Source organism: Panulirus ornatus, chromosome 4 (genome assembly GCF_036320965.1).
Source record: "Panulirus ornatus isolate Po-2019 chromosome 4, ASM3632096v1, whole genome shotgun sequence".
Classification (NCBI taxonomy): domain Eukaryota; kingdom Metazoa; phylum Arthropoda; class Malacostraca; order Decapoda; family Palinuridae; genus Panulirus; species Panulirus ornatus.
In genome coordinates, this window is record NC_092227.1 from 50,366,103 (window position 1) to 50,391,364 (window position 25,262).

A 25,262-nucleotide genomic window follows, 5' to 3' on the forward strand; every position below is an offset into this window, starting at 1 on the left:
AATATAGAATTAAAAACATATGAGCAACTTAACTAAGAACATTGATAGATGGGTGCTGAGTTGAAGACATAATCTGTCAAGTTAGCAGAAATAAATCAGCCGTTATACACTTGTTAGTAGACAAACTTTAAATGCCTGCTCAGCCAGATAAGTATGCCAGATTTTGTTCAACTTTTTCATGCTATTTCATATTCCTGTAATTGAGATGAGTTTTTCTTAAATCTTTTGTGGAGCCCCATACTGGGCTCCCCTAAACTTTCTGGGCTTTGTTGTTATGGGATTAAAAAAATCTATTCAGGTCATATTGCAAATTCTTGCCATTGAATGTAGCTGCCATTACGGTATTTTTCTGAATATCTTGAAGAACAGTACTTAGTAATCTCCAGCTTTAAAGCCAGTGTTGAATTGAGTTATGCTAACAGATGTATCAGACAACAAACAACAAAATTGAACTCCTAGTCATCTTTTACTGAATTAATAAGCCCTTAGAAGAAAAAGTCTGTTATTGGTTGGGTCCCTTCCTCTACAGTAGTCTTATTCTTGCTTCATCAGTAATTACTTTTGGCCATGACAAGGGCTTTCAGTGAGATTTTCTGATTATTATTTGTGTGTTGTAGGAGAGTTTTTACTTGTGTTGACCTGTTGCTGAACCTTGTATGTATGTATCGTGTCTTTTACACATACACACACGCTTTCTCTAGTTATACCAGGATCCATGTTATTGACCAACCCCAAGGGGAGGATAAACAACAGGAAGGATCGTGGAATGGGTTTCACAACCAGGATATGAACCTATGTGGGTTTGATTCCAGATAGCCCGTGCATGCACCACAGAGGTTTGTTCTTTTATCACTGGCCTCTGCTAAATCAAAACTGCAGTCTGTTTGCACAAAATCTGTACCTACATTAGTCACCTCTGATTTTACATTATGAACAGTAGTGCTATCAGAATTTCAAACTTCTCTTCCAGATTCTTTTACTCCACTACTAGTACTTTGTTGTCATTTTGTCACATTTGCTGTCAGTGATCACTTGACTGTTGCAGCCGCTAATAATATCTGAATTTTTTTTATTAATTTCCAGCATCTTTCTTTGCCAGGACTTTGTTCAGTTAATTCATTGCTTCCTTGAATTCCAGGATTTCATACAAAATATTATGCACACTTAAGGGTGGTAGGGGTGGCCTCCCATGCTAACCTTTTTGTTTCTTTGTAAATTCCACTAAAATCACACTATAAAGCACTTCAAATTTCTCGTCGTTATTCTTCTTTTCCCTTACCAGCTCATACATTTCATAAGCCTTTCTCATCATCATGTAGTTTCTACAGGGTCACACTGTGTGCACAACCAGCAGGTCAATGGCCATACACTTATAATGATGGTTGTGCAAGTCCTGAGAACAGCAGAATTTTTTTCCTGTGATTCTTTGTGCTTGAGGAGACCTCTATAGGTTAGTAATTTCACAATAAATCAGCTGGGTATTTAAACAGATGATTAAAGTTAAATCAACATATGAAGATAGTGGATCTCTACAGGATCATCACATGATGATTAGCGGTTTAAGAGTTAGTTGATGGGGAAAGTTGTGATTATTTTTTGAATTTGGAATAATTTCAGGTGAAGTTATACTGTGTGACCTGCGCAGTGGATCTTCAACTCACCACCTTCAGGGACATGATGGAGCAGTTCAAGTCACGCAGTGGTCTCCTCGTAATCAATACATCTTATTGTCTGGTGGGAGGGATCACACTGTGAGAGTGTGGGATGTTCGTGCTGGACATGCATGCCTCAGGGCTCTTGATATGAACAACTCTCCCCCTGAGAGTTCTAGATTCAAGAAGAAAATGAAAAAGATTCCTGAAGCCCACAAAAGTCGTGTGACTTCTCTTTGTTTTACACATGATGGCTCATGGTTGTTGTCATTTAGCTATGATGGTGACCTGAAATTATGGAATACTGACACTTGGAAGAATATGAATATAGATTATGGGGAGACATACACGGAACTCAAGAAAAATTTGCGTATGGCAGTCTCGTATTATACTTACCCTAATTTAGTTTTTATACCGTGTAAGTCAAAAATTGTCGTATATGAGATTTTGTCTGGAAAAATGGTAAATGTTTTAAAGGGCCACTTTTCCTCAGTTTTAGGTGTAGTGTACAATCCTTTATCCATGAATTTACATAGCTTTGGCACTGATCGCAGTTTCATAACATGGATCCCAAAGAAGTTACTGGTTAGTGATCTCTCTGATGAAGAAGAGGAAGAGGAAGAAACTATAAGTACAGCTCGAAAAACAAGTTGTTCAGCGAAGACAAAACAACAAGCTACTCAGGATGCATGGAGCAGTGATGAAGACTGACTGAGGTAAAGTTAAACCTCACTTCCATTTTTATGGCATTTATGTATTGAATATAGGACTTGCAGTACTTCCTCATAACTCAGAGATACTCTTAGCACATCTTTTATGCAAGAGGGTTATTTTGTAAAACAATGTATGACTACATTGTTCATTTGTACTGTATATATTGTTTCATACCCTATGAATGATGGTATATCTCATTATCTTTAATAGTAAGAGTACATATGAGTTGATAGAATTGGGAACATAATGGCTATGCACACACATTGATTTAAAGATTACAAAATATAGAAAAAAAGCTTCTTTCCTAAAGTGTACCATACCGTGAACTTGGTTAAGGACACAGCAGAATAAGTAAGCACTGTATCAGACGGATTCTTTCCTTTATACTTAATTGCCTTCCTTAATGAGGTAGCATTATGAACATATCCAGTCTGAAAAGTGCTTTTTATTATAGGCAGAGCTGTATGAACATCAGACTGTCTATTTCTTCCATTTCCTTTTTGAAAATAATTTTGATTCTCGATAGTAACAACAGGCTTGAAGCAAAGTCACTGTGACCATCAGTCAGTGAATGGATAAGTGGAGGGTCACTATTCTTACCATCACATCCATACTATGACATTATAGGCCTGGAAGTTTACTGAATGGTTGTAGTCTTGTGAAGGAGCACCTTTGTATATGTTTTACCTTTGTATATGTTTTATGGTGGTCTTAGTGTCTTGGAGGGTTAAAATTTTTTAAAACTCCCACCAAGCAAACATTCTCTTAGATGCACCATAAGGCTTTGCCTAGGGTAATTTTTTTCATCCATCAAACTATATTTTCAAAAAATATGACAGGACTACTCTTTCTTGGGTATTAGATGATAGGGAAAGGGCAGCTCAGTACACTGATTGCACAGTCTACAAAAACTAAGAAACCTAGATGCAGTCCCCATTGCCACTTGGTGTTGGCAGGTGTAAATGAGGAAGTGACATGTCAAAGAAGCCAAAATATGCTAACCTTAATTGCCTGAGATATTGCCACCCTATGAGGAGTGGGGAAAGCAATGACATAATATTGCTTTAGATCACTAAATGATTCCTAGATTATGTTGCAATGGTTTGATATTTGTTACAGCAAAGATTGATGGTTTTGGATATCTCACTGTACCATGAACTTTTTCCTGTGTAGATCCATTGTGTAAACATAATTTCCATTGAAAGAGATGAGCAGGGGAGTTCATATAACAAACACATCATAACTTTTATTGTGATTCTTTTCATTATAACAATATTACTTTTACAAACAGTCGTAATTTGCTACCTAACATATGAGAGCACTATATGGAAGGTTACAGAAGTGACTTGTCAGTGTCACCAGTCAAAAGGCAGGGAGGAGGCTTGGTGAGGTGAACAGCAACCTTAGGCATGTGGGAAGGTGAAGAGAATGTCAAAAAGTATTACATGTGAGATGTGTAAGGCAGAGTGGTTACTTATTTGTGAAGAGGAGGATCAGGAAAAAGTATTGGGATATTGATATGAGAATAAATAGAAAAAAACATCAATTGTAAATAAGAAAGGCCTGATGGTATAGTGAAAAATGTGATTTCTAATAAATTATCATGAAAGGTATGTCAGGCAAAGGGTTTGGTAAACATGATGGTAATGTGTGGAGATCTAACTACTGATACTACAAGGGAATTTGTTTAAAGTAAAAAAATTAGAAAAAAAAAAAATCTCAGACATTAAGGCAAAAGAAAAAGATAAAATAGGAATGGATTCCAAGTGGTGAAAATACAAAATGAATATGAGCTGACATAGCATATTATAACACAAGTAAAACATATGGGGGAAGAACAGGGGCAGAGAAGAATGACAAGACACTGATGAAACATGAGGAGGAGACATGAGTTAATAGATCTAACACAGAGGAACAACGACTGGGAAAGAAATACACTGGAAGAAGAATAACATTAGGGAACCTCACCACAGAACTCTACCAGGGTGAGGGAGGAATAGAAGAAGCCACAATTGAGTGGTTCCTACAGGTTATCACAGAAATATGATTGTGCTAAAAAGCAAAGGGTCACTCTAGGCAAGAACAGCCCTCTGTAACTTTTCATCATAATTTTTCTAGCAAACAGATTGCTGCATTTTGTTTGTGCAATTGTCTCTTACATGTTCCTTCTCCAGAAACCTTCAACATTTCCACTTACAAGATCTTCAGCTTACAGCACTGTCTTTTTCACTGCATCACTGTTGATCAACAATTCAGTTTACATCAACATGTTTCAGCCCTTCTACAGATATACTAGGCGATATGTAGCTATCTATCACATGCAGAGGTAAGGTTTTATGTCTTTCTGGAGCATGGCTGTATGTGTCCTGTTTTCTAAGAGCTGGATAGTCTTGTTCTGTAACATTATTATCTCAATTTACTGCACAAGTAACACAGAGTGACCTAAAATATGAACACTGGAAACCATTATGAGAGAAAATTATTTGATAACAAGAAGTTGGTAAGATATACTAAGAGGACATTACCATTGGTATTTTGTTCTACTGTAACTACCATTTGATTGTTAGGTGTGGTATCTAAAAGGTGCACAGTAGCTGACATCAGGCGTTATTGCCAAGAGGTTGTACAAAATGTGGTCCGTGGTAGGTACCTTACATACTATATAAACCATACTTTTATCTTTCTATGAAATTGAAAATCAGAATAGTGGGCTAGGATCCATATAATATTACAGTTAGTGGAGTACCAGGAACTCCTAAACACTGTACAATATGGGTAAAGTTACTACTGTAATGCAAATATGAATTCTTGCCACAATTTTGGGTGATTGAAAAGTAGACCAGATTACAGAAAGAAGGCAGCACCGTCATACACTACAGTGACAGAGGAAGAATTTAAATAGATATGACTGCCCCATATTTTTGTTACTATTAATGTAAACCCCTTGAAAATTCTTAAGAATACCATATTTTTCAGCATATCATGTTCATCCCTTATAAAGAAAATTTATCATTTATGTAAATGTTACCAAGGCATAGGATACACAGTGGATCCTTTGCTGAATGACAAATTTATTAAATATAAATATCTAATACGCCTATTCTTTTTTTTTTCTGCTGTAAACACGATAATTACAAATGGTTAGTCGGTTGACTTTGATTCAATTGCTACTTGGTAATGATTTTGAAAGTATACTCGATCACTAATTCATCTTCTATTCTGCCATACTGTATATATAATATTTATACAAATACAGTATTAAAAAACCATGTTCATTACTTAAAAAGCATATGAACTGTAACATTGTAACTTTGCCAATGATAAATTATGTACAAAATATCCACTAAAAACTCCTATAATACTGCAGGCAGGAAAAGGATAAGTAGTCATTATTTAAATAAATATATGGGTTCAATGATGTTATGCACTGTGCTAAACAAGTTAGTATGCAACAAAGTTATTAGACCTATATTTTCTAGTATTCTTCTGAGAAAAATTCCCTATAATGAAATGATGAACATGATTAGATGATGATGTCAGTGAGATGATGATGACCTGAGACTGGAGATGGATCTCTTATTTACAGTGGTGAGCCCTAAACTACTGCTGAGCCCTACGCTACTCTCCCTAATACTATACTGAGGCTGGTCAGTGTTTTGATACAAGACACTGACCAGCCATCTGCACCACCTTGCCTGCTCCCCTACAGTGAAGGTGGTGTGCTGGCTAAATTGTCAGATTACAGTCATAATATTCCCAAAGATATAGTCTTTCTTTTTTACTTTCTAAGGAAACTTTTTTTTTAGTTCCATTTAAGATGTAGTCATGTAACAAAGACAAATGTAGACTTCAGTAATTTTATACATCGTCTTCATGATTTGCTCACTAATACTGTATCATGCCTTATTCAGTTTTTGGGTTGAAGTCTCTATTTCATGCACCAATTGTTTTTATACAGGTATTAGGAAAATTATGATTATAATGTACTAAACTAACATATTCTACATTATGAATTATGGTATGTGCTTCATAACATAATACATTAAAAAGTAAATTCATTCACTAAAACCCTTGACTGCCTCAAATATGTCAAAGTGACTGAACTACAGGAAATGCCTTATTGGTAAGATTTAGTATTGTACTAAAATAAGAGCAAAGAATCATAGTTTAATTATATTCATTTCAACAAGATAAATAAAATCCACTCTAAAAAGCTGGATAGGTATTTTCTCTATGTAATGGTATATAAAATGCTGATGATGCAAAATATTCAGTCAAATTTTTTATGCTTTTAAAGGCAAAGATGTAATGAGAAAGGATGAACATGGTCATGCTGGGTGTTGCAGTGCACACAAAATATCGGTGAAATCTGGTAATCAGTGAAAACATTACACACAGTGCATCTTGGCTTATTTAATGGATTGGATGACTCTAAATACCAATTAAATTGGATCCAGTTTACCAGATCCATGATAACACTGGATATCATGTGCTATTGTTAATTTGCTCTATATATTTATGTTAAAATAAAAAAAAATAAATGTAAGTAAACATATAACATGTACAAAAATGATCATATTGATTACAAATACAACAAGGTAACTTGGTCCGTAGTAATTGAAGTGCGTAAATATTATGTTCTTTCATCTTGACAGGAAACATAAAAATAAAAAATCTAAATTCTAACAAGCACTTGTTTCCTTTGTAATACCAAACTGGTTTAGTGCAGTACAGTATTTCAATTTTCATTTAGAGTATTGGTACACCAAGGCAATATCATGCAACAAGTTACTTTGTTTGTATGATAGATTCTATATGTGACCCTACATGGGCAATAACAGATCAGAGGTTGGTATACAGGATCTCTTTTCAAAATTCAATAACAAGAACATCAAAGTTACACTGACCTGATAACCCGGCAGTCACCTAACACTGTACAAATAGATTACACTTTGCCAAGAGTAACGAATTATGCCTTGATAAGTAAAACTATAATTATGTACAATATCATACAAGTACATTAAATACAGTTGGATTAATTTTCTGTTTCTGAGGTGATCCTTGGAAAGCTGGTGCAGTTATTTTGGCACGTTTGATCTATTACATGAACCTAAATGTAGGCTAAAGAGGAGCATATTTGTCAAGTCTCATGGCTCAAAGAAATAAGTTTAAGGACATGTTATTCTGCAGGGTGTTCATGCATAAAAAATGTTACTTCACAGGGTGTGGAAAGTTTATATTCATGGCTTGGGCTGATTTCCATGAAACTTGACTATGAAAGGAGTTTTCTTTTAGACTAAGACATGAACAAAATCTTTGGCACCCTACAGCAAAGCTAACAAACTGGCAAATAACTCTACTTGCATATCGTTTCGCGATGGTTCCATGCTCATGTGCAGGGATAATGACTGGCTATAATGCCATAAAAAATATTAAGTATATGACTGTCAGACCTTGAAAAAGAGATGTAATGTTTTGGTGTTTTTGCATTATTTTAGGTGAGATGATATGGAGGATTCAGTTATTACTATTTCTAGAAATTATACATGGTACTTGATTATACATATTCACTGTGTCCTCTTTTTCAAGACCTTCTCTGACTTAAGATTTTTAAGGTCTTCTATAAGAAAACCAACTGTTGAATTTGCAGGTTATAGTGAGCCTATGGCAACTGCAGGAGGAAAAGCAAAATTGCATATATGTTGATATCTGGAATAAGAAATGAAATATTCGACAGGTGAAAATACTTCTTATGTACAACAACAATGGCACATGTCATTGGAAACTAGTTATAATATTAATAAAAAACTCAGTTTATTTCCCATTAACACCATTAACCTGGCCTAGAATTTCATATCTAATCGAGACACGTGCCAATGATCAACATGACAAAGATTCCAGGAACGTATGGAAATACTAAGTTGTAACAGTAAGAGCAGCCACAGCGCTCCTTCTCTTCTCCTTGGGTACTCGTAGCGCAATGAAGCCTCACAGTTGGGCTTACAGAAATAGACTGGCTTAGTGCCAGTCAGGCAGGAGTGACCGGGCAGCACAGGGAGTCAGGCTCGGTCACAAAGTGTAAGCAAGGACCTATGTAACTGTTAGCCATCAGCTTTCAACTAGAAGACTATCAGCTATCTTTAACAGCCAGCAAATTCATACAGAACATGCTGGCATGTAGCTGGGGGCACCGGTTACATTGGGGGAGGGCATCAAGGTGGGCCCAGAGAAGGCTTGTGTCAGCTGGCCTCAGTTTTGAGGGCTTCTGTAGAGCCTTCAGAGGCATGAGGAGAGTCATGATCAGCAACACGATGGATCTGTACAGACACTAATGATGGGTTAGAGGCTCCTGAGGTGACGGAAGTGGCAGAGGCTCTTGAGGCGCGGCGTGAGGTGGGGAAGAAGAAGAGTGACCCACGGGGAGACGTAGACATCTCATTTATAGAGGAGCGGGAAGCACGGCGTGAGCTTGATCCTCCACCATCCACCTGGAAACAATGGCATAAGAATGTCAATGTATCACAGTTACTTCATTAATGGTAATCAGGAATTTCAAAGTGCTGACAGTGGCAGTGGGGACAAGGTTTATATACTTGTTAGTATTTCCATGATACACTACTCTGGTGTTCAAATTTTAGTAGATAACCTGAAAAAATTATGAGTTTGTGGATCAGCTCACAATGTCTGGTAAACCACAATTTCATATATATAAATATATATTTTTTATTTTATTTTTATTCATTTTACTTAATCAGTTTCCCGTGTCAGCATGGAAGTGTCAGGCAACAGAAGAAGAATGGCCCATCCACTCATATACACATAAACGCCCATACACGCACATACATATCAACATATACATATATACACATGTACATATTCATACATGATTGCCTTCATCCATTCCTGTCAATACCTCGCCACACAGGAAATAGCATCGCTAACCCCTGCTTCACCAAGGTAGCGCCAGAAAAACAGGCAAAATATGACCATATTCATTCATGCTCAGTCTCCAGCAGTCATGTGTAATGCACCGAAACCACAGCTCCCTATCTACATCCAGACCCCACAGACCTTTCCATGGTTTACCCCAGGTGCTTCACATGCCCTGGTTCAGTCCACTGACAGCATGTGGACCCCGGTATACCACAATGTTCCAGTTCACTCTATTCCTTGCATGCCTCTCACCCTCCTGTATGTTCAAGCCCCAATCGCTCAAAATCTTTTTCACTTCATTCTTCAACCACCCATTTGGTCTCAAGCTTCTCCTTGTTCCCTTCACCTCTGTCACATATATCCTTTTTGTCAATCTTTCCTCACTCATGCTCTCCATATGTCCAAACCATTTCAACACACCCTCTTCTGCTCTCTCAACCACACTCTTTATTTCCACACATCTCTCTTACCCCTTCATTACTTACATGAATAAACCACATCACATAACATTTCATTTCCAGCACATCCACCCTCCTCCGTACAACCCTATCCATGCCATGCAACCATATAACACTGATGGAACTACTATTCCTTCAAACATAACCATTTTTGCTCCCAGAACTTTTGCCCTCTCCTGCAACCTGTGACTCACTTCCATGGTTCCATCCACTGCTAAGTCCACTCCCACATATCTAAAACACTTCACTTCCTCCAATTTTTCTCCAATTAGGTTGTCCCTCAACCCTACTGAACCTAACAACCTTGCTCTTATTCACATTTACTCTCAACATTCTCCTTTCACACACTTTTCCAAACTGTCTCCAACTTCTGCAGTTTCTCACCTGAATCAGCCACAAGAGCTGTATCATCGGTGAACAACAACTGACTTATTTCCCAGGCCATCTCATCCACAACAGACTGCATGCTCGCCCCTCTCTCCGAAACTCTTGCATTTACCTCCCTAACCACCGCATCCATAAACAAATTAAACAGCCATAGGGACAACACACACCCCTGCCACAAACCGATATTCAATGGAAACCAATCACTCTTCTCTCTCCCTACTCGTACACATGCCTTACATCCTTGGTAAAAACTTTTCACTGCTTCTATTAACTTACCTCCCACACCATATATACGCTTAAAACCTTCCTCAAAGCATCTCTATCAACCCTATCATATGTGTTCTCCAGATCCATAAATGCTACATACTAATACACCTGTTTTCCTAAGTATTTCTCACATACATTCTTCAAAGAAAACACCTGATCCACACATCTTCTACCACTTCTGAAACCACACTGCTCTTCCCCCATCTGATGCTCTGTACATGCCTTCACCCTCTCAATCAATACCCTCCCATATAATTTCCCAGGAATACTCAACAAACTTATGCCTCAGTAGTTTGACCACTCACCTATATCCCCTTTGCATGCATTCCGTCAATCCTCAGACACTTCACCATGATCCATGCATAAAGTGCATATCCTTACCAACCAATCAACAACACAGTCACCCCATTTTTCAATAAATTGCACTGTAATACCATCCAAACCTGCTGCCTGGCCAGATTTCATCTTCCACAAAGCTTTCACTACCTCTTCTCTGTTTACCAAACCATTCCCCCTAACCATCTCACCTGGCACACCACCCTGACCAAAACACCCGACATCTGCCACTCTAACATCAAACACATTCAAGAAACCTTCGAAATACTCACTCCATCTCACTTCATCACTACCAGTTATTACCTCCCCACTTGCCCTCTCCACCGATGTTCCCATTTGTTCTCTTGTCTTATGCACATTATTTACCTCCTTCCAAAACATCTCATATATATATATATTTATTATATTTTTTTTTATTATACTTTGTCGCTGTCTCCCGCGTTTGCGAGGTAGCGCAAGGAAACAGACGAAAGAAATGGCCCAACCCCCCCCATACACATGTATATACATACGTCCACACACGCAAATATACATACCTACACAGCTTTCCATGGTTTACCCCAGACGCTTCACATGCCTTGATTCAATCCACTGACAGCACGTCAACCCCGGTATACCACATCGCTTCAATTCACTCTATTCCTTGCCCTCCTTTCACCCTCCTGCATGTTCAGGCCCCGATCACCCAAAATCTTTTTCACTCCATCTTTCCACCTCCAATTTGGTCTCCCTCTTCTCCTCGTTCCCTCCACCTCCGACACATATATCCTCTTGGTCAATCTTTCCTCACTCATCCTCTCCATGTGCCCAAACCACTTCAAAACACCCTCTTCTGCTCTCTCAACCACGCTCTTTTTATTTCCACACATCTCTCTTACCCTTACGTTACTCACTCGATCAAACCACCTCACACCACACATTGTCCTCAAACATCTCATTTCCAGCACATCCATCCTCCTGCGCACAACTCTATCCATAGCCCACGCCTCGCAACCATACAACATTGTTGGAACCACTATTCCTTCAAACATACCCATTTTTGCTTTCCGAGATAATGTTCTCGACTTCCACACATTCTTCAAGGCCCCCAGAATTTTCGCCCCCTCCCCCACCCTATGATCCACTTCCGCTTCCATGGTTCCATCCGCTGCCAGATCCACTCCCAGATATCTAAAACACTTCACTTCCTCCAGTTATATATATATATATATATATATATATATATATATATATATATATATATATATATATATATATATATCTTTTCTTTCAAACTATTCGCCATTTCCCGCGTTAGCGAGGTAGCGTTAAGAACAGAGAACTGGGCCTTTGAGGGAATATCCTCACCTGGCCCCCCTCTGTTCCTTCTTTTGGAAAATTAAAAAAAAGAAAAAAAAAAATGAGAGGGGAGGATTTCCAGCCCCCCGCTCCCTCCCCTTTTAGTCGCCTTCTATGAAATGCTGGGAATACGTGGGAAGTATTCTTTCTCCCCTATCCCCAGGGATAATATATATATATATATATATATATATATATATATATATATATATATATATATATATATATATATATATATTACTTCAAGATGTGATCCATCACTAGTTCTTTCTTTTTATATTGTTATTTTATTTATTTTGCTTTGTCGCTGTCTCCCGCATTAGCGAGGTAGTGCAAGGAAACAGACGAAAGAATGGCCCAACCCACCCACATACACACGTATATACATACACGTCCACACACGTAAAATATACATACCTATACATCTCAATGTACACATATATATACACACAGACATATACATATATACACATGTACATAATTCATACTGTCTGCCTTTCTTTATTCCCATCATCACCTCGCCACACATGGAATAACAACACCCTCCCACCTCATGTGTGCGAGGTAGCGCTAAGAAAAGACAACAAAGGGCCCCATTCGTTCACACTCAGTCTCTAGCTGTCATGTAATAATGCACCGAAACCACAGCTCCCCCTCCACATCCAGGCCCCACACAACTTTCCATGGTCCACCCCAGATGCCCCACATGCCCTGGCTCAATCCATATATATATATATATATATATATATATATATATATATATATATATATATATATATATATATATATTTTTTTTGTCGCTGTCTCCCGCGTTTGCGAGGTAGCACAAGGAAACAGACGAAAGAAATGGCCCAACCCACCCCCATACACATGTATATACATACGTCCACACACGCAAATATACATACCTACACAGCTTTCCATGGTTTACCCCAGACGCTTCACATGCCCTGATTCAATCCACTGACAGCACGTCAACCTCGGTATACCACATCGATCCAATTCACTCTATTCCTTGCCCTCCTTTCACCCTCCTGCATGTTCAGGCCCCGATCACACAAAACTTTTTCACTCCATCTTTCCACCTCCAATTTGGTCTCCCACTTCTCCTCGTTCCCTCCACCTCCGACACATATATCCTCTTGGTCAATCTTTCCTCACTCATTCTCTCTATGTGCCCAAACCATTTCAAAACACTCTCTTCTGCTCTCTCAACCACGCTCTTTTTATTTCCACACATCTCTCTTACCCTTACGTTACTTACTCGATCAAACCACCTCACACCACACATTGTCCTCAAACATCTCATTTCCAGCACATCCATCCTCCTGCGCACAACTCTATCCATAGCCCACGCCTTGCAACCATACAACATTGTTGGAACCACTATTCCTTCAAACATACCCATTTTTGCTTTCCGAGATAATGTTCTTCAAGGCTCCCAGAATTTTCACCCCCTCCCCCATCCTATGATCCACTTCCGCTTCCATGGTTCCATCCGCTGCCAGATCCACTCCCAGATATCTAAAACACTTTACTTCCTCCAGTTTTTCTCCATTCAAACTTACCTCCCAATTGACTTGACCCTCAACCCTACTGTACCTAATAACCTTGCTCTTATTCACATTTACTCTTAACTTTCTTCTTTCACACACTTTACCAAACTCAGTCACCAGCTTCTGCAGTTTCTCACATGAATCAGCCACCAGCGCTGTATCATCAGCGAACAACAACTGACTCACTTCCCAAGCTCTCTCATCCCCAACAGACTTCATACTTGCCCCTCTTTCCAAAACTCTTGCATTCACCTCCCTATATATATATATATATATATATATATATATATATATATATATATATATATATATATACATATATATATATGTCGTTGGATTGAATCAGGGCACGTGAAAGAGAAGAGAGAGGCATTTGAACGATTTTTGCAGGGAAAAAATGCAAATGAGTGGGAGAGGTATAAAAGAAAGAGGCAGGAGGTCAAGAGAAAGGTGCAAGAGGTGAAAAAGAGGGCAAATAAGAGTTGGGGCGAGAGAGAATCATTAAATTTCAGGGAGAACAAAAAGATGTTTTGGAAGGAGATAAAGTGCGTAAGACAAGGGAGCAAATGGGAACTTCAGTGAAGGGGGCAAATGGGGAGGTGATAACAAGTAGTGGTGATGTGAGAAGGAGATGGAGTGAGTATTTGGAAGGTTTGTTGAATGTGTTTGATGATAGAGTGGCAGATGTGGGGTGTCTTGGTCGAGGTGGTGTGCAAAGTGAAAGGGTTGGGGAAAATGATTTGGTAAATAGAGAAGAGGTAGTAAAAGCTTTACGGAAGATGAAGGCCGGCAAAGCAGCAGGTTTGGATGGCATTGCAGTGGAATTTATTAAAAAAGGGGGTGACTGTATTGTTGACTGGTTGGTAAGGTTATTTAATGTATGTATGATTCATGGTGAGGTGCCTGAGGATTGGCGGAATGCTTGCATAGTGCCATTGCACAAAGGCAAAGGGGATAAGAGTGAGTGCTCAAATTACAGAGGTATAAGTTTGTTGAGTATTCCTGGTAAATTATATGGGAGGGTATTGATTGAGAGGGGGAAGGCATGTACAGAGCATCAGATTGGGGAAGAGCAGTGTGGTTTCAGAAGTGGTAGAGGATGTGTGGATCAGGTGTTTGCTTTGAAGAATATATGCGAGAAATACTTAGAAAAGCAAATGGATTTGTATGTAGCATTTATGGATCTGGAGAAGACATATGATAGAGTTGATAGAGATGCTCTGTGGAAGGTATTAAGAATATATGGTGTGGGAGGCAAGTTGTTAGAAGCAGTGAAAAGTTTTTATCGAGGATGTAAGGCATGTGTACGTGTAGGAAGAGAGGAAAGTGATTGGTTCTCAGTGAATGTAGGTTTGCGGCAGGGGTGTGTGATGTCTCCATGGTTGTTTATTTTATTTATGGATGGGGTTGTTAGGGAGGTGAATGCAAGAGTTTTGGAAAGAGGGGCAAGTATGCAGTCTGTTGTGGATGAGAGAGCTTGGGAAGTGAGTCAGTTGTTGTTCGCTGATGATACAGCGCTGGTGGCTGATTCATGTGAGAAACTGCAGAAGCTGGTGACTGAGTTTGGTAAAGTGTGTGAAAGAAGAAAGTTAAGAGTAAATGTGAATAAGAGCAAGGTTATTAGGTACAGTAGGGTTGAGGGTCAAGTCAAATGGGAGATAAGTTTGAATGGAGAAAAGCTGGAGGAAGTGAAGTGTTTTAGATATCTTGGAGTGGATCTGGCAGCAGATGGAGCCATGGAAGCGGAAGTGAATCATAGGGTGGGGGAGGGGCTGAAAATTCTGGGAGCCTTGAAGAATGTTTGGAAGTCGAGAACATTATCTCGGAAAGCAAAGATGGGTATGTTTGAAGGAATAGTGGTTCCAACAATGTTGTACGGTTGCGAGGCGTGGGCTATGGTTAAAGTTGTGCGCAGGAGGGTGGATGTGCTGGAAATGAGATGTTTGAGGACAATATGTGGTGTGAGGTGGTTTGATCGAGTAAGTAATGTAAGGGTGAGAGAGATGTGTGGAAATAAAAAGTGTGTGGTTGAGAGAGCAGAAGAGGGTGTTTTGAAATGGTTTGGTCACATGGAGAGAATGAGTGGGGAAAGATTGACCAAGAGGATATATGTGTCAGAGGTGGAGGGAATGAGGAGAAGTGGGAGACCAAATTGGAGGTGGAAAGATGGAGTGAAAAAGATTTCGAGTGATCGGGGCCTGAACATGCAGGAGGGTGAAAGGCGTGCAAGGAATAGAGTGAATTGGTACGATGTGGTATACCGGGATCAACGTGCTGTCAATGGACTGAACCAGGGCATGTGAAGCGTCTGGGGTAAACCATGCAAAGTGTGTGGGGCCTGGATGTGGAAAGGGAGCTGTGGTTTCGGTGCATTATTACATGACAGCTAGAGACTGAGTGTGAACGAATGGGGCCTTTGGTGTTTTTCCTAGCGCTACCTCGCACACATGAGGGGGGAGGGGGTTGTTATTCCATGTAAGGCGAGGTGGCGATGGGAACAAATAAAGGCAGACAGTATGAATTATGTACATGTGTATATATGTATATGTCTGTGTGTGTATATATATGTGTACATTGAGATGTATAGGTATGTATATTGTGCATGGGTGGACATGTATGTATATACATGTTTATGTGGGCGGGTTGGGCCATTCTTTCGTCTGTTTCCTTGCGCTACCTCGCTAACGCGGGAGACAGCGACAAAGCAAAATAAATAAATACATAAATAATATATATATATATATCTTTCTTTCATACTATTCGCCATCTCCCGCATTAGCGAGGTAGCGTCAAGAACAGAGGACTGGGCCTTTAAGGGAATATCCTCACCTGGCCCCCTTCTCTGTTCCTTCTTTTGGAAAAAAAAAAAAATATACAGAGAGAGAGAGAGAGAGAGAGAGAGAGAGAGAGAGAGAGAGAGAGAGAGAGAGAGAGGTTTGAGAATGTTTTGGGAGTAAAGTCAGGGGTTGGTGAGAGGACAAGAGGTAGGGAATGAGTGGCACTACTGAAAAGGGAGTTGTGGGAGTGTGCGATAGAGTGTAAGAAAGTAAACTCTAGATTGATAAGGGTAAAACTGAAAGTGGATGGAGAGAGATGGGTGATTATTTGTGCCTATGCACCTGGGCATGAGAAGAAAGATCATGAGAGGCAAGTGTTTGAAAACAGCTGAGTGAGTGTGTTAGCAGTTTTGATGCCCGAGACCGGGTTACAGTGATGGGTGATTTGAATGCAAAGGTAAGTAACATGGCAGTTGAGGGAATAATTGGTGTACATGGGGTGTTCAGTGTTGTAAATGGAAATGGTAAAGAGCTTGTAGATTTGTGTGCTGAAAAAGGACTGGTGATTGGGAATACCTGTTTTAAAAAGAGAGATATGCATAAGTATACATATGTAAGTAGGAGAGGTGGCCAGAGAGCATTATTGGATTACATGTTAATTGATAGGTGTGTGAGACAGAGACTTTTAGATTTTAAAGTGTTTAGAGGTGCAACTGGAGGGATGTCTGATCATTATTATCTTGTGGAGGCGAAGGTGAAGATTTGTAGAGGTTTTCAGAAAAGAAGAGAGAAAGTTGGGGTGACAAGAGTGGTGAAAGTAAGTGAACTTGGGGAGACTTGTGTGAGGAGGTACAAGGAGACACCGAGTGCAGAATGGAAAAAGGTGAGAACGAAGGACGTAAAGGGAGTGGGGGAGGAATGGGATGTATTTAGAAAAGCAGTGATGGCTTGCGCAAAAGATGCTTGTGGCATGAGAAACGTGGGAGGTGGGCAAATTAGGAAGGGTAATGAGTGGTGGGATGAAGGAGTAAGATTATTAGTGAATGAGAAGAGAGGCATTTGGACAATTTTTACAGGGAAATAGTGAAAATGACCGTGAGATGTATAAAAGAAAGAGGCAGAAGGTCAAGAGAAAGGTGCAAGAGAGTATCATTAAATTTTAGGGAAATTAAAAAGATGTTTTGAAAGGAGGTAAATAAAGTATGTAAGGCAGGAGAACAAATGGGAACATCGGTGAAGGGGGTAATGGGAAGGTAATAACAAGTAGTGGTGATGTAAGAAGCAGATGGAGTGAGTATTTTGAAGGTGTGTTGAATGTGTTAGATGATAGAGTGGCAGATATAAGGTGTTTGGATTGAGGTGGTGTGCAAAGTGAGAGGGTTAGGGAGAATGATTTGGTAAAGAGAGAAGAGGTAGTAAAAGCTTTGCGGAAGATGAAACCCGGCAAGGCAGTGGGTTTGGATGTTATTGCAGTGGAATTTATTAAAAAGGGGGTGACTGTATTATTGACTGGTTGGTAAGGATATTTAATGTATGTATGGCTCATGGTGAAATGCCTGAGGATTGGCAGAATGCATGTATAGTGCCATTGTACAAAGGCAAAGGGGATCAAGGTGAGTGTTCATATTACAGAGGTATAAGTTTGTTGAGTATTCCTGGGAAATTATATGGGAGGGTATTAATTGAGAGAGTGAAGGCATGTACAGAGCATTAGACTGGGGAAGAGTAGTGTGGTTTCAGAAGTGGTAGAGATGTGTGGATCAGGTGTTTGCTTTGAAGAATGTATGTGAGAAAATACTGAGAAAAATAAATGGATTTGTATGTAGCATTTATGGATCTGGAGAAGGCATATGATAAAGTTGATAGAGATGCTCTGAGGAAGGTATTACGAATATATGGTGCGGGAGGCAAGTTGCTAGAAGCAGTGAAAAGTTTTTATCGAGGATGTAAGGCATGTGTGCGAGTAGGAAGAGAGGAAAGTGATTGGTTCTCAGTTAATGTCAGTTTGCGGCATGGGTGAGTGATGCCTCCATGGATGTTTAATTTGTTTATGGATGGGGTTCTTAGGGAGGTGAATGCAATAGTTTAGGAGGGAGGGGCAAGTATGCAGTTTATTGGGGATGAGAAGGCTTGGGAAGTGAGTCAGCTGTTGTTTGCAGATGATACAGCGCTGGTGGCTGATTCGGGTGAGAAACTGCAGAAGTTGGTGACTGACTTTGGTAAAGTGTGTGAAAGAAGAAAGCTGAGGGTAAATGTGAAAAAGAGCAAGGTTATTAGGTACAGTAGAGTTAAGGGACAAATCAACTGGGAGGTAAGTCTTAATGGAGAAAAACTGGAGGAAGTGAAGTGTTTTAGATATCTGGGAGTGGATTTGGCAGGGGATGGAACCATAGAAGAGGAAGCGAGTCGCAGGGTGGGGGAAGGGGGTGAAAGTTCTGGGAGCGTTAAAAAATGTGTGGAAGTCGAGAACATTATCTCGGAAAGCAAAAATGGGTATGTTTGAAGGAATAGCGGTTCCAACAATGTTATATGGTTGCAAGGCATGGGCTATAGATAGGGTTGTGCGAAGGGTGGATGAGTTGGAAATGAGATGTTTGAGGACAATATGTGGTGTAAGGTAGTTTGGTCGAGTAAGTAATGAAAGGGTAAGAGAGATGTGTGGTAATAAAAAGAATGTGGTTGAGAGAGCAGAAGAGGGTGTTTTGAAATGGTATGGCCACATGGAGAATGAGTGAGGAAATACTGACAAAGAGGATATATGTGTCAGAGGTGGAGTGAATGAGGAGAAGTAGGAGACCTGATTGGAGGTGGAAGGATGGATTGAAAAAGATTTTGAGCGATCGGGGCTTGAAACATGCAGGAGGGTGAAAGGTATGCAAGGAATAGGGTGAATTGGAACGATGTGGTATACCGGGGTTGACGTGCTGTCAATGGATTGAACTAGGGCATGTGAAGTATCTGGGGTACACCATGGAAAGTCTTGTGGGGCCTGGAGTGTGAACGAATGTGGCCTTTGTTGTCTTTTCCTAGCGCTACCTCGCGCACATGCGGGGGGAGGGGGTTGTCATTTCATGTGTGGCGGGGGACGACGGGAATGAATAAAGGCAGCAAGTATGAATTATGTAGATGTGTATTTTTGTATATGTCTGTGCATGTATATATGTGTATACATTGAAATGTGTGGGTATGTATATTTGCGTGTGTGGACATGTATGCATATACATGTGTATGTGAATGGGTTGGGCCATTCTTTCGTCTGTTTCTTTGTGCTACCCCACTAACGCGGGAGACAACAACAAATTATGATTAAAAAAAATATTTTTTATTATATTTTATCGCTGTCTCCCGCATTAGCGAGATAGTGCAAGGAAACAGATAAAAGAATGGCCCAACCCACCCACATACACACGTATATAAATAAACGCCCACACACGAACATACACATACCTATACATTTCAACTTATACATACATATACACACACAAACTTATATACACATGAACATATTCACACATGCTGCCTTCATCTATTCCCGCCGCCATCCCGCCACACATGAAATAGCAACCCCCTCCCCCCCATGTGTGCAAGGTAGCGCCAGAAAAAGACAACAAAGGCCACATTCATTCACACTCAGTCTCTAGCTGTCATGTATAATGCAATTAAACAACAGATCCCTTTCCACATCCAGGCCCCACACAACTTTCCATGGTTTACCCGAGACACTTCACATGCCCTGGTTCAATCCATTGACAGCACATCGTTCCAATTCACTCTATTCTTGCATGCCTTTCACCTTACTGTATGTTCTGGCCCCAATCGCTCAAAATCTTTTTCACACCATCCTTCCACCTCTAATTTGATCTCCCACTTCTCCTCGTTCCCTCCACCTCTGACACAAATATCCACTTTGTCAATCTTTCCTCACTCATTCTCTCCATGTGACCAAACCATTTCAATACACCCTCTTCTGCTCTCTCAACCACACTCTTTTTATTACCACACTTCTCTCTTACCCTTTCATTACTTATTCGATCAAACCACCTCACACCACATATTGTCCTCAAACATCTCATTTCCAACACATCCACCCTCCTCCACACAACCTTATCTATAGCCCATGCCTCACAACCATATAACATTGTTGGAACCACTATTCCTTCAAACATACCCATTTTTGCTTTCCAAGATAATGTTCTTGCCTTCCACACATTCTTCAATGCTCCCAGAAGCTTTACCCCCTCCCCCACCTTGTGACTCACTTCCGCTTCCATGGTTCCATCCCCTGCCAAATCCACTCCAAGATATCTAAAACACTTCACTTCCTCCAGTTTTTCTCCATTCAAACTCATCCACCAATATACTTGTCCCTCAACCCTACTGTACCTAATAACCTTGCTCTTATTCACATTTACTCTCAGCTTTCTTCTTTCACACACTTTACCAAACTCAGTCACCAACTTCTGCAGTTTCTCACCCGAATCAGCCACCAGTGCTGTATCAACAGCAAACAACTGTTTCACTTCCCAAGCCCTCTCATCCATAACAGACTGCATACTTGCTCCTCTCTCTAAAACTCTTGCATTCACCTCCCTAACAACCCCTCCATAGAGAAATTAAACAATCATGGAGACATCACACATCCCTGCCGCAAACCGACATTCACTGAGAACCAATCACTTTCCTCTCTTTCTACTCATACACTTGCCTTACATCCTCGATAAAAACTTTTCACTGCTTCTAGCAACTTACCTCCCACACCATATACTCTTAATACCTTCCACAAAGCATCTCTATCAACTCTTATCATATGCCTTCTCCAGATCCATAAATGCTACATACAAATCCATCTGTTTTTCTAAGTATTTCTCACATACATTCTTCAAAGCAAACACCTGATCCACACATCCTCTACCACTTCTGAAACCACACTGCTCTTCCCCAGTCTGATGCTCTGTACATGCCTTCATCCTCTCAATCAATACCCTCCCATATATTTTCCCAGGAATACTCAACAAACTTATACCTCCGTAATTCGAACACTCACCTTTATCCCCTTTGCCTTTGTACAATGGCATTATGCATGTATTCCGCCAATCCTCAGGCACTCCACCATGAACCATACATACATTGAATATCCTCACCACCCAGTCACCCCCGTTTTCAATAAATTACACAGCAATACCGTCCAAACCCGCCGCCTTGCCGCTATCATCTTCTGCAAAGCTTTCACTACCTCTTCTCTGTTTACCAAATCATTCTCCCTGACCCTCTCACTTAGCAGACGACCTCGACCAAAACATCCTATATCTGCCACTTCCACCCTCCGCACAACACTATCTATAGGCCACACCTTGCAGCCAAATAATATTGTTGGAACCAATATATCTTCAAACATACCCATTTTTGCTCTACGAGACGATGTTCTTGCCTTCAACACCCTCTTCAATGGTCCCAGTACCTTTGCCCCCTCCCCCACCCTGTGACTCACTTCCACTTCTATGGTTCCATCTGCTGCTAAATCCACTGCAAGATATCTAAAACACTTCATTTTCTCGTTTTTCTCCATTCAAACTTACCTCCTAATTGACTTGTCCCTCAATCCTACTGGACCTAATAACCTTGCTCTTATTCACATTTACTCTCACTTTTCTTCTTTCACACACTTTACCAAACTCACTCACCAACTTCAGCAGTTTCTCACCCGAATCAGCCACCAGCGCTCTATCATCAGCGAACAACAACTGACACTTCCCAAGCCCTCTCATCCATAACAGACTGCATACTTGCCCCTCTCCTCAAAACTTTTGCATCCACCTCCCTAACAACCCCATCCATAAACAAATTAAACAACCATGGAGACATCATGCACCCCTGCCACAAACCAACATTCATTGGGAACCAATCACTTTCCTCTCTTCCTATCGTACACATCCCTTATATCCTTGATAAAAACTTTTCACTGCTTCTAGCAACTTACCTCCCACACCATACACTCTTAATGTCTTCCACAGAGCAAATCTATCAACTCTATCATATGCCTTCTCCAGATCCATATATGCTACATACATATCCATCTGTTTTTCTAAGTATTTCTCACATACATTCTTCAAACCAAACACCTGATCCACACACCCTCTATCACTTCTGAAACCACACTGTTCTTCCCCAATCTGATGCTCTGTATATGCCATGACCCTCTCAATCAAAACCCTCCCATATAATTTCTCAGGAATACTCAACAAACTTATACCTCTGTAATTTGAACACTCACCTTTATCCCCTTTGCCTTTGTACAATGGCACTATGCATGCATTTCGCCAATCCTCAGGCACTCCACCATGAACTGCACTGATTATCCTCACCAAACAGTCAACAACACAGTCACCCCTTTTTTTTAAGAAATTCCACAGCAATACCATCAAAACCCGCTGCCTTGCCGGCTTTTCATCTTCCGCAAAGCTGTCACTACCTCTTCTCTGTTTACCAAATCACTCTCCCTGACCCTCTCACTTCGCAGACCACCTCTACCAAAACACCCTATATCTGCCACTCTATCATCAAAGACATTCAACAAACCTTCAAAATACTCACTCCATCTCCTTCTCACTTCACCACTCCTTGTTATTACCTTCCCATTAGCCCCCCTCACCGATGTTCCCATATATATATACAGATATATCTTTTCTTTTTCTTTTAAACTATTCACCATTTCCCGCGTTAGCGAGGTAGCATTTAGAACAGAGGACTGGGCCTTTTTTGGAATATCCTCACCTGGCCCCCTCTGTTCCTTCTTTTGGAGAAAAAAAAAAAAAAAAAAACACGAAAGGGGAGGATTTCCAGCCCCCCGCTCCCTCCCCTTTTAGTCGCCTTCTATGACATGCAGGGAATATGTGGGAAGTATTCTTAATCCCCTATTCCCAGGGATAATACATATATATATATATATATATATATATATATATATATATATATATATATATATATATATATATATATATATATAAATAATAATAATATATATATATATATATATATATATATATAAATAATAATATATATATATATATATATATATATATATATATATATATATATATATATATTTTTTTTTTTTTTGCTTTGTCGCTGTCTCCCGCGTTTGCGAGGTAGCGCAAGGAAACAGACGAAAGAAATGGCCCAACCCCCCCCCATACACATGTATATACATACGTCCACACACGCAAATATACATACCTACACAGCTTTCCATGGTTTACCCCAGATGCTTCACATGCCTTGCTTCAATCCACTGACAGCACGTCAACCCCGGTATACCACATCGCTCCAATTCACTCTATTCCTTGCCCTCCTTTCACCCTCCTGCATGTTCAGGCCCCTATCACACAAAATCTTTTTCACTCCATCTTTCCACCTCCAATTTGGTCTCCCTCTTCTCCTTGTTCCCTCCACCTCCGACACATATATCCTCTTGGTCAATCTTTCCTCACTCATCCTCTCCATGTGCCCAAACCACTTCAAAACACCCTCTTCTGCTCTCTCAACCACGCTCTTTTTATTTCCACACATCTCTCTTACCCTTACGTTACTCACTCGATCAAACCACCTCACACCACACATTGTCCTCAAACATCTCATTTCCAGCACATCCATCCTCCTGCGCACAACTCTATCCATAGCCCACGCCTCGCAACCATACAACATTGTTGGAACCACTATTCCTTCAAACATACCCATTTTTGCTTTCCGAGATAATGTTCTCGACTTCCACACATTCTTCAAGGCCCCCAGGATTTTCGCCCCCTCCCCCACCCTATGATCCACTTCCGCTTCCATGGTTCCATCCGCTGCCAGATCCACTCCCAGATATCTAAAACACTTCACTTCCTCCAGTTTTTCTCCATTCAAACTCACCTCCCAATTGACTTGACCCTCAACCCTACTGTACCTAATAACCTTGCTCTTAACCTTTACTCTTAACTTTCTTCTTCCACACACTTTTCCAAACTCAGTCACCAGCTTCTGCAGTTTCTCACATGAATCAGCCACCAGCGCTGTATCATCAGCGAACAACAACTGACTCACTTCCCAAGCTCTCTCATCCCCAACAGACTTCATACTTGCCCCTCTTTCCAAAACTCTAGCATTTACCTCCCTAACAACCCCATCCATAAACAAATTAAACAACCATGGAGACATCACACACCCCTGCCGCAAACCTACATTCACTGAGAACCAATCACTTTCCTCTCTTCCTACACGCACACATGCCTTACATCCTCGATAAAAACTTTTCACTGCTTCTAACAACTTTCCTCCCACACCATATATTCTTAATACCTTCCACAGAGCATCTCTATCAACTCTATCATATGCCTTCTCCAGATCCATAAATGCTACATACAAATCCATTTGCTTTTCTAAGTATTTCTCACATACATTCTTCAACGCAAACACCTGATCCACACATCCTCTACCACTTCTGAAACCACACTGCTCTTCCCCAATCTGATGCTCTGTACATGCCTTCACCCTCTCAATCAATACCCTCCCATATAATTTACCAGGAATACTCAACAAACTTATACCTCTGTAATTTGAGCACTCACTCTTATCCCCTTTGCCTTTGTACAATGGCACTATGCACGCATTCCACCAATCCTCAGGCACCTCACCATGAGTCATACATACATTAAATAACCTTACCAACCAGTCAACAATACAGTCACCCCCTTTTTTAATAAATTCCACTGCAATACCATCCAAACCTGCTGCCTTGCCGGCTTTCATCTTCCGCAAAGCTTTCACTACCTCTTCTCTGTTTACCAAATCATCTTCCCTAACCCT

General features: G+C 40.3%; 2 protein-coding genes across 15 annotated transcripts in view; one reads left to right on the forward strand and one right to left on the reverse strand.

Annotated features, from left to right (window-relative positions):
• Positions 1-7,055, forward strand: part of LOC139766213 (DNA excision repair protein ERCC-8-like) — a 137,429-nt gene extending 130,374 nt beyond the window's left edge. For all 8 annotated transcript variants that reach the window (XM_071694568.1, XM_071694551.1, XM_071694523.1 and 5 more), the window contains one exon: positions 1,618-7,055. In XM_071694568.1, coding sequence (XP_071550669.1) covers positions 1,618-2,363 — 746 coding nt within the window. In that variant the 3' untranslated portion in view covers positions 2,364-7,055. The remainder of the gene's footprint in view (positions 1-1,617) is intronic.
• Positions 3,600-25,262, reverse strand: part of LOC139766161 (sodium channel protein 1 brain-like) — a 940,735-nt gene continuing 919,072 nt past the window's right edge. For all 7 annotated transcript variants that reach the window (XM_071694448.1, XM_071694434.1, XM_071694479.1 and 4 more), the window contains one exon: positions 3,600-8,854. In XM_071694448.1, the coding sequence (XP_071550549.1) occupies positions 8,606-8,854 (249 nt within the window). In that variant the 3' untranslated portion in view covers positions 3,600-8,605. The remainder of the gene's footprint in view (positions 8,855-25,262) is intronic.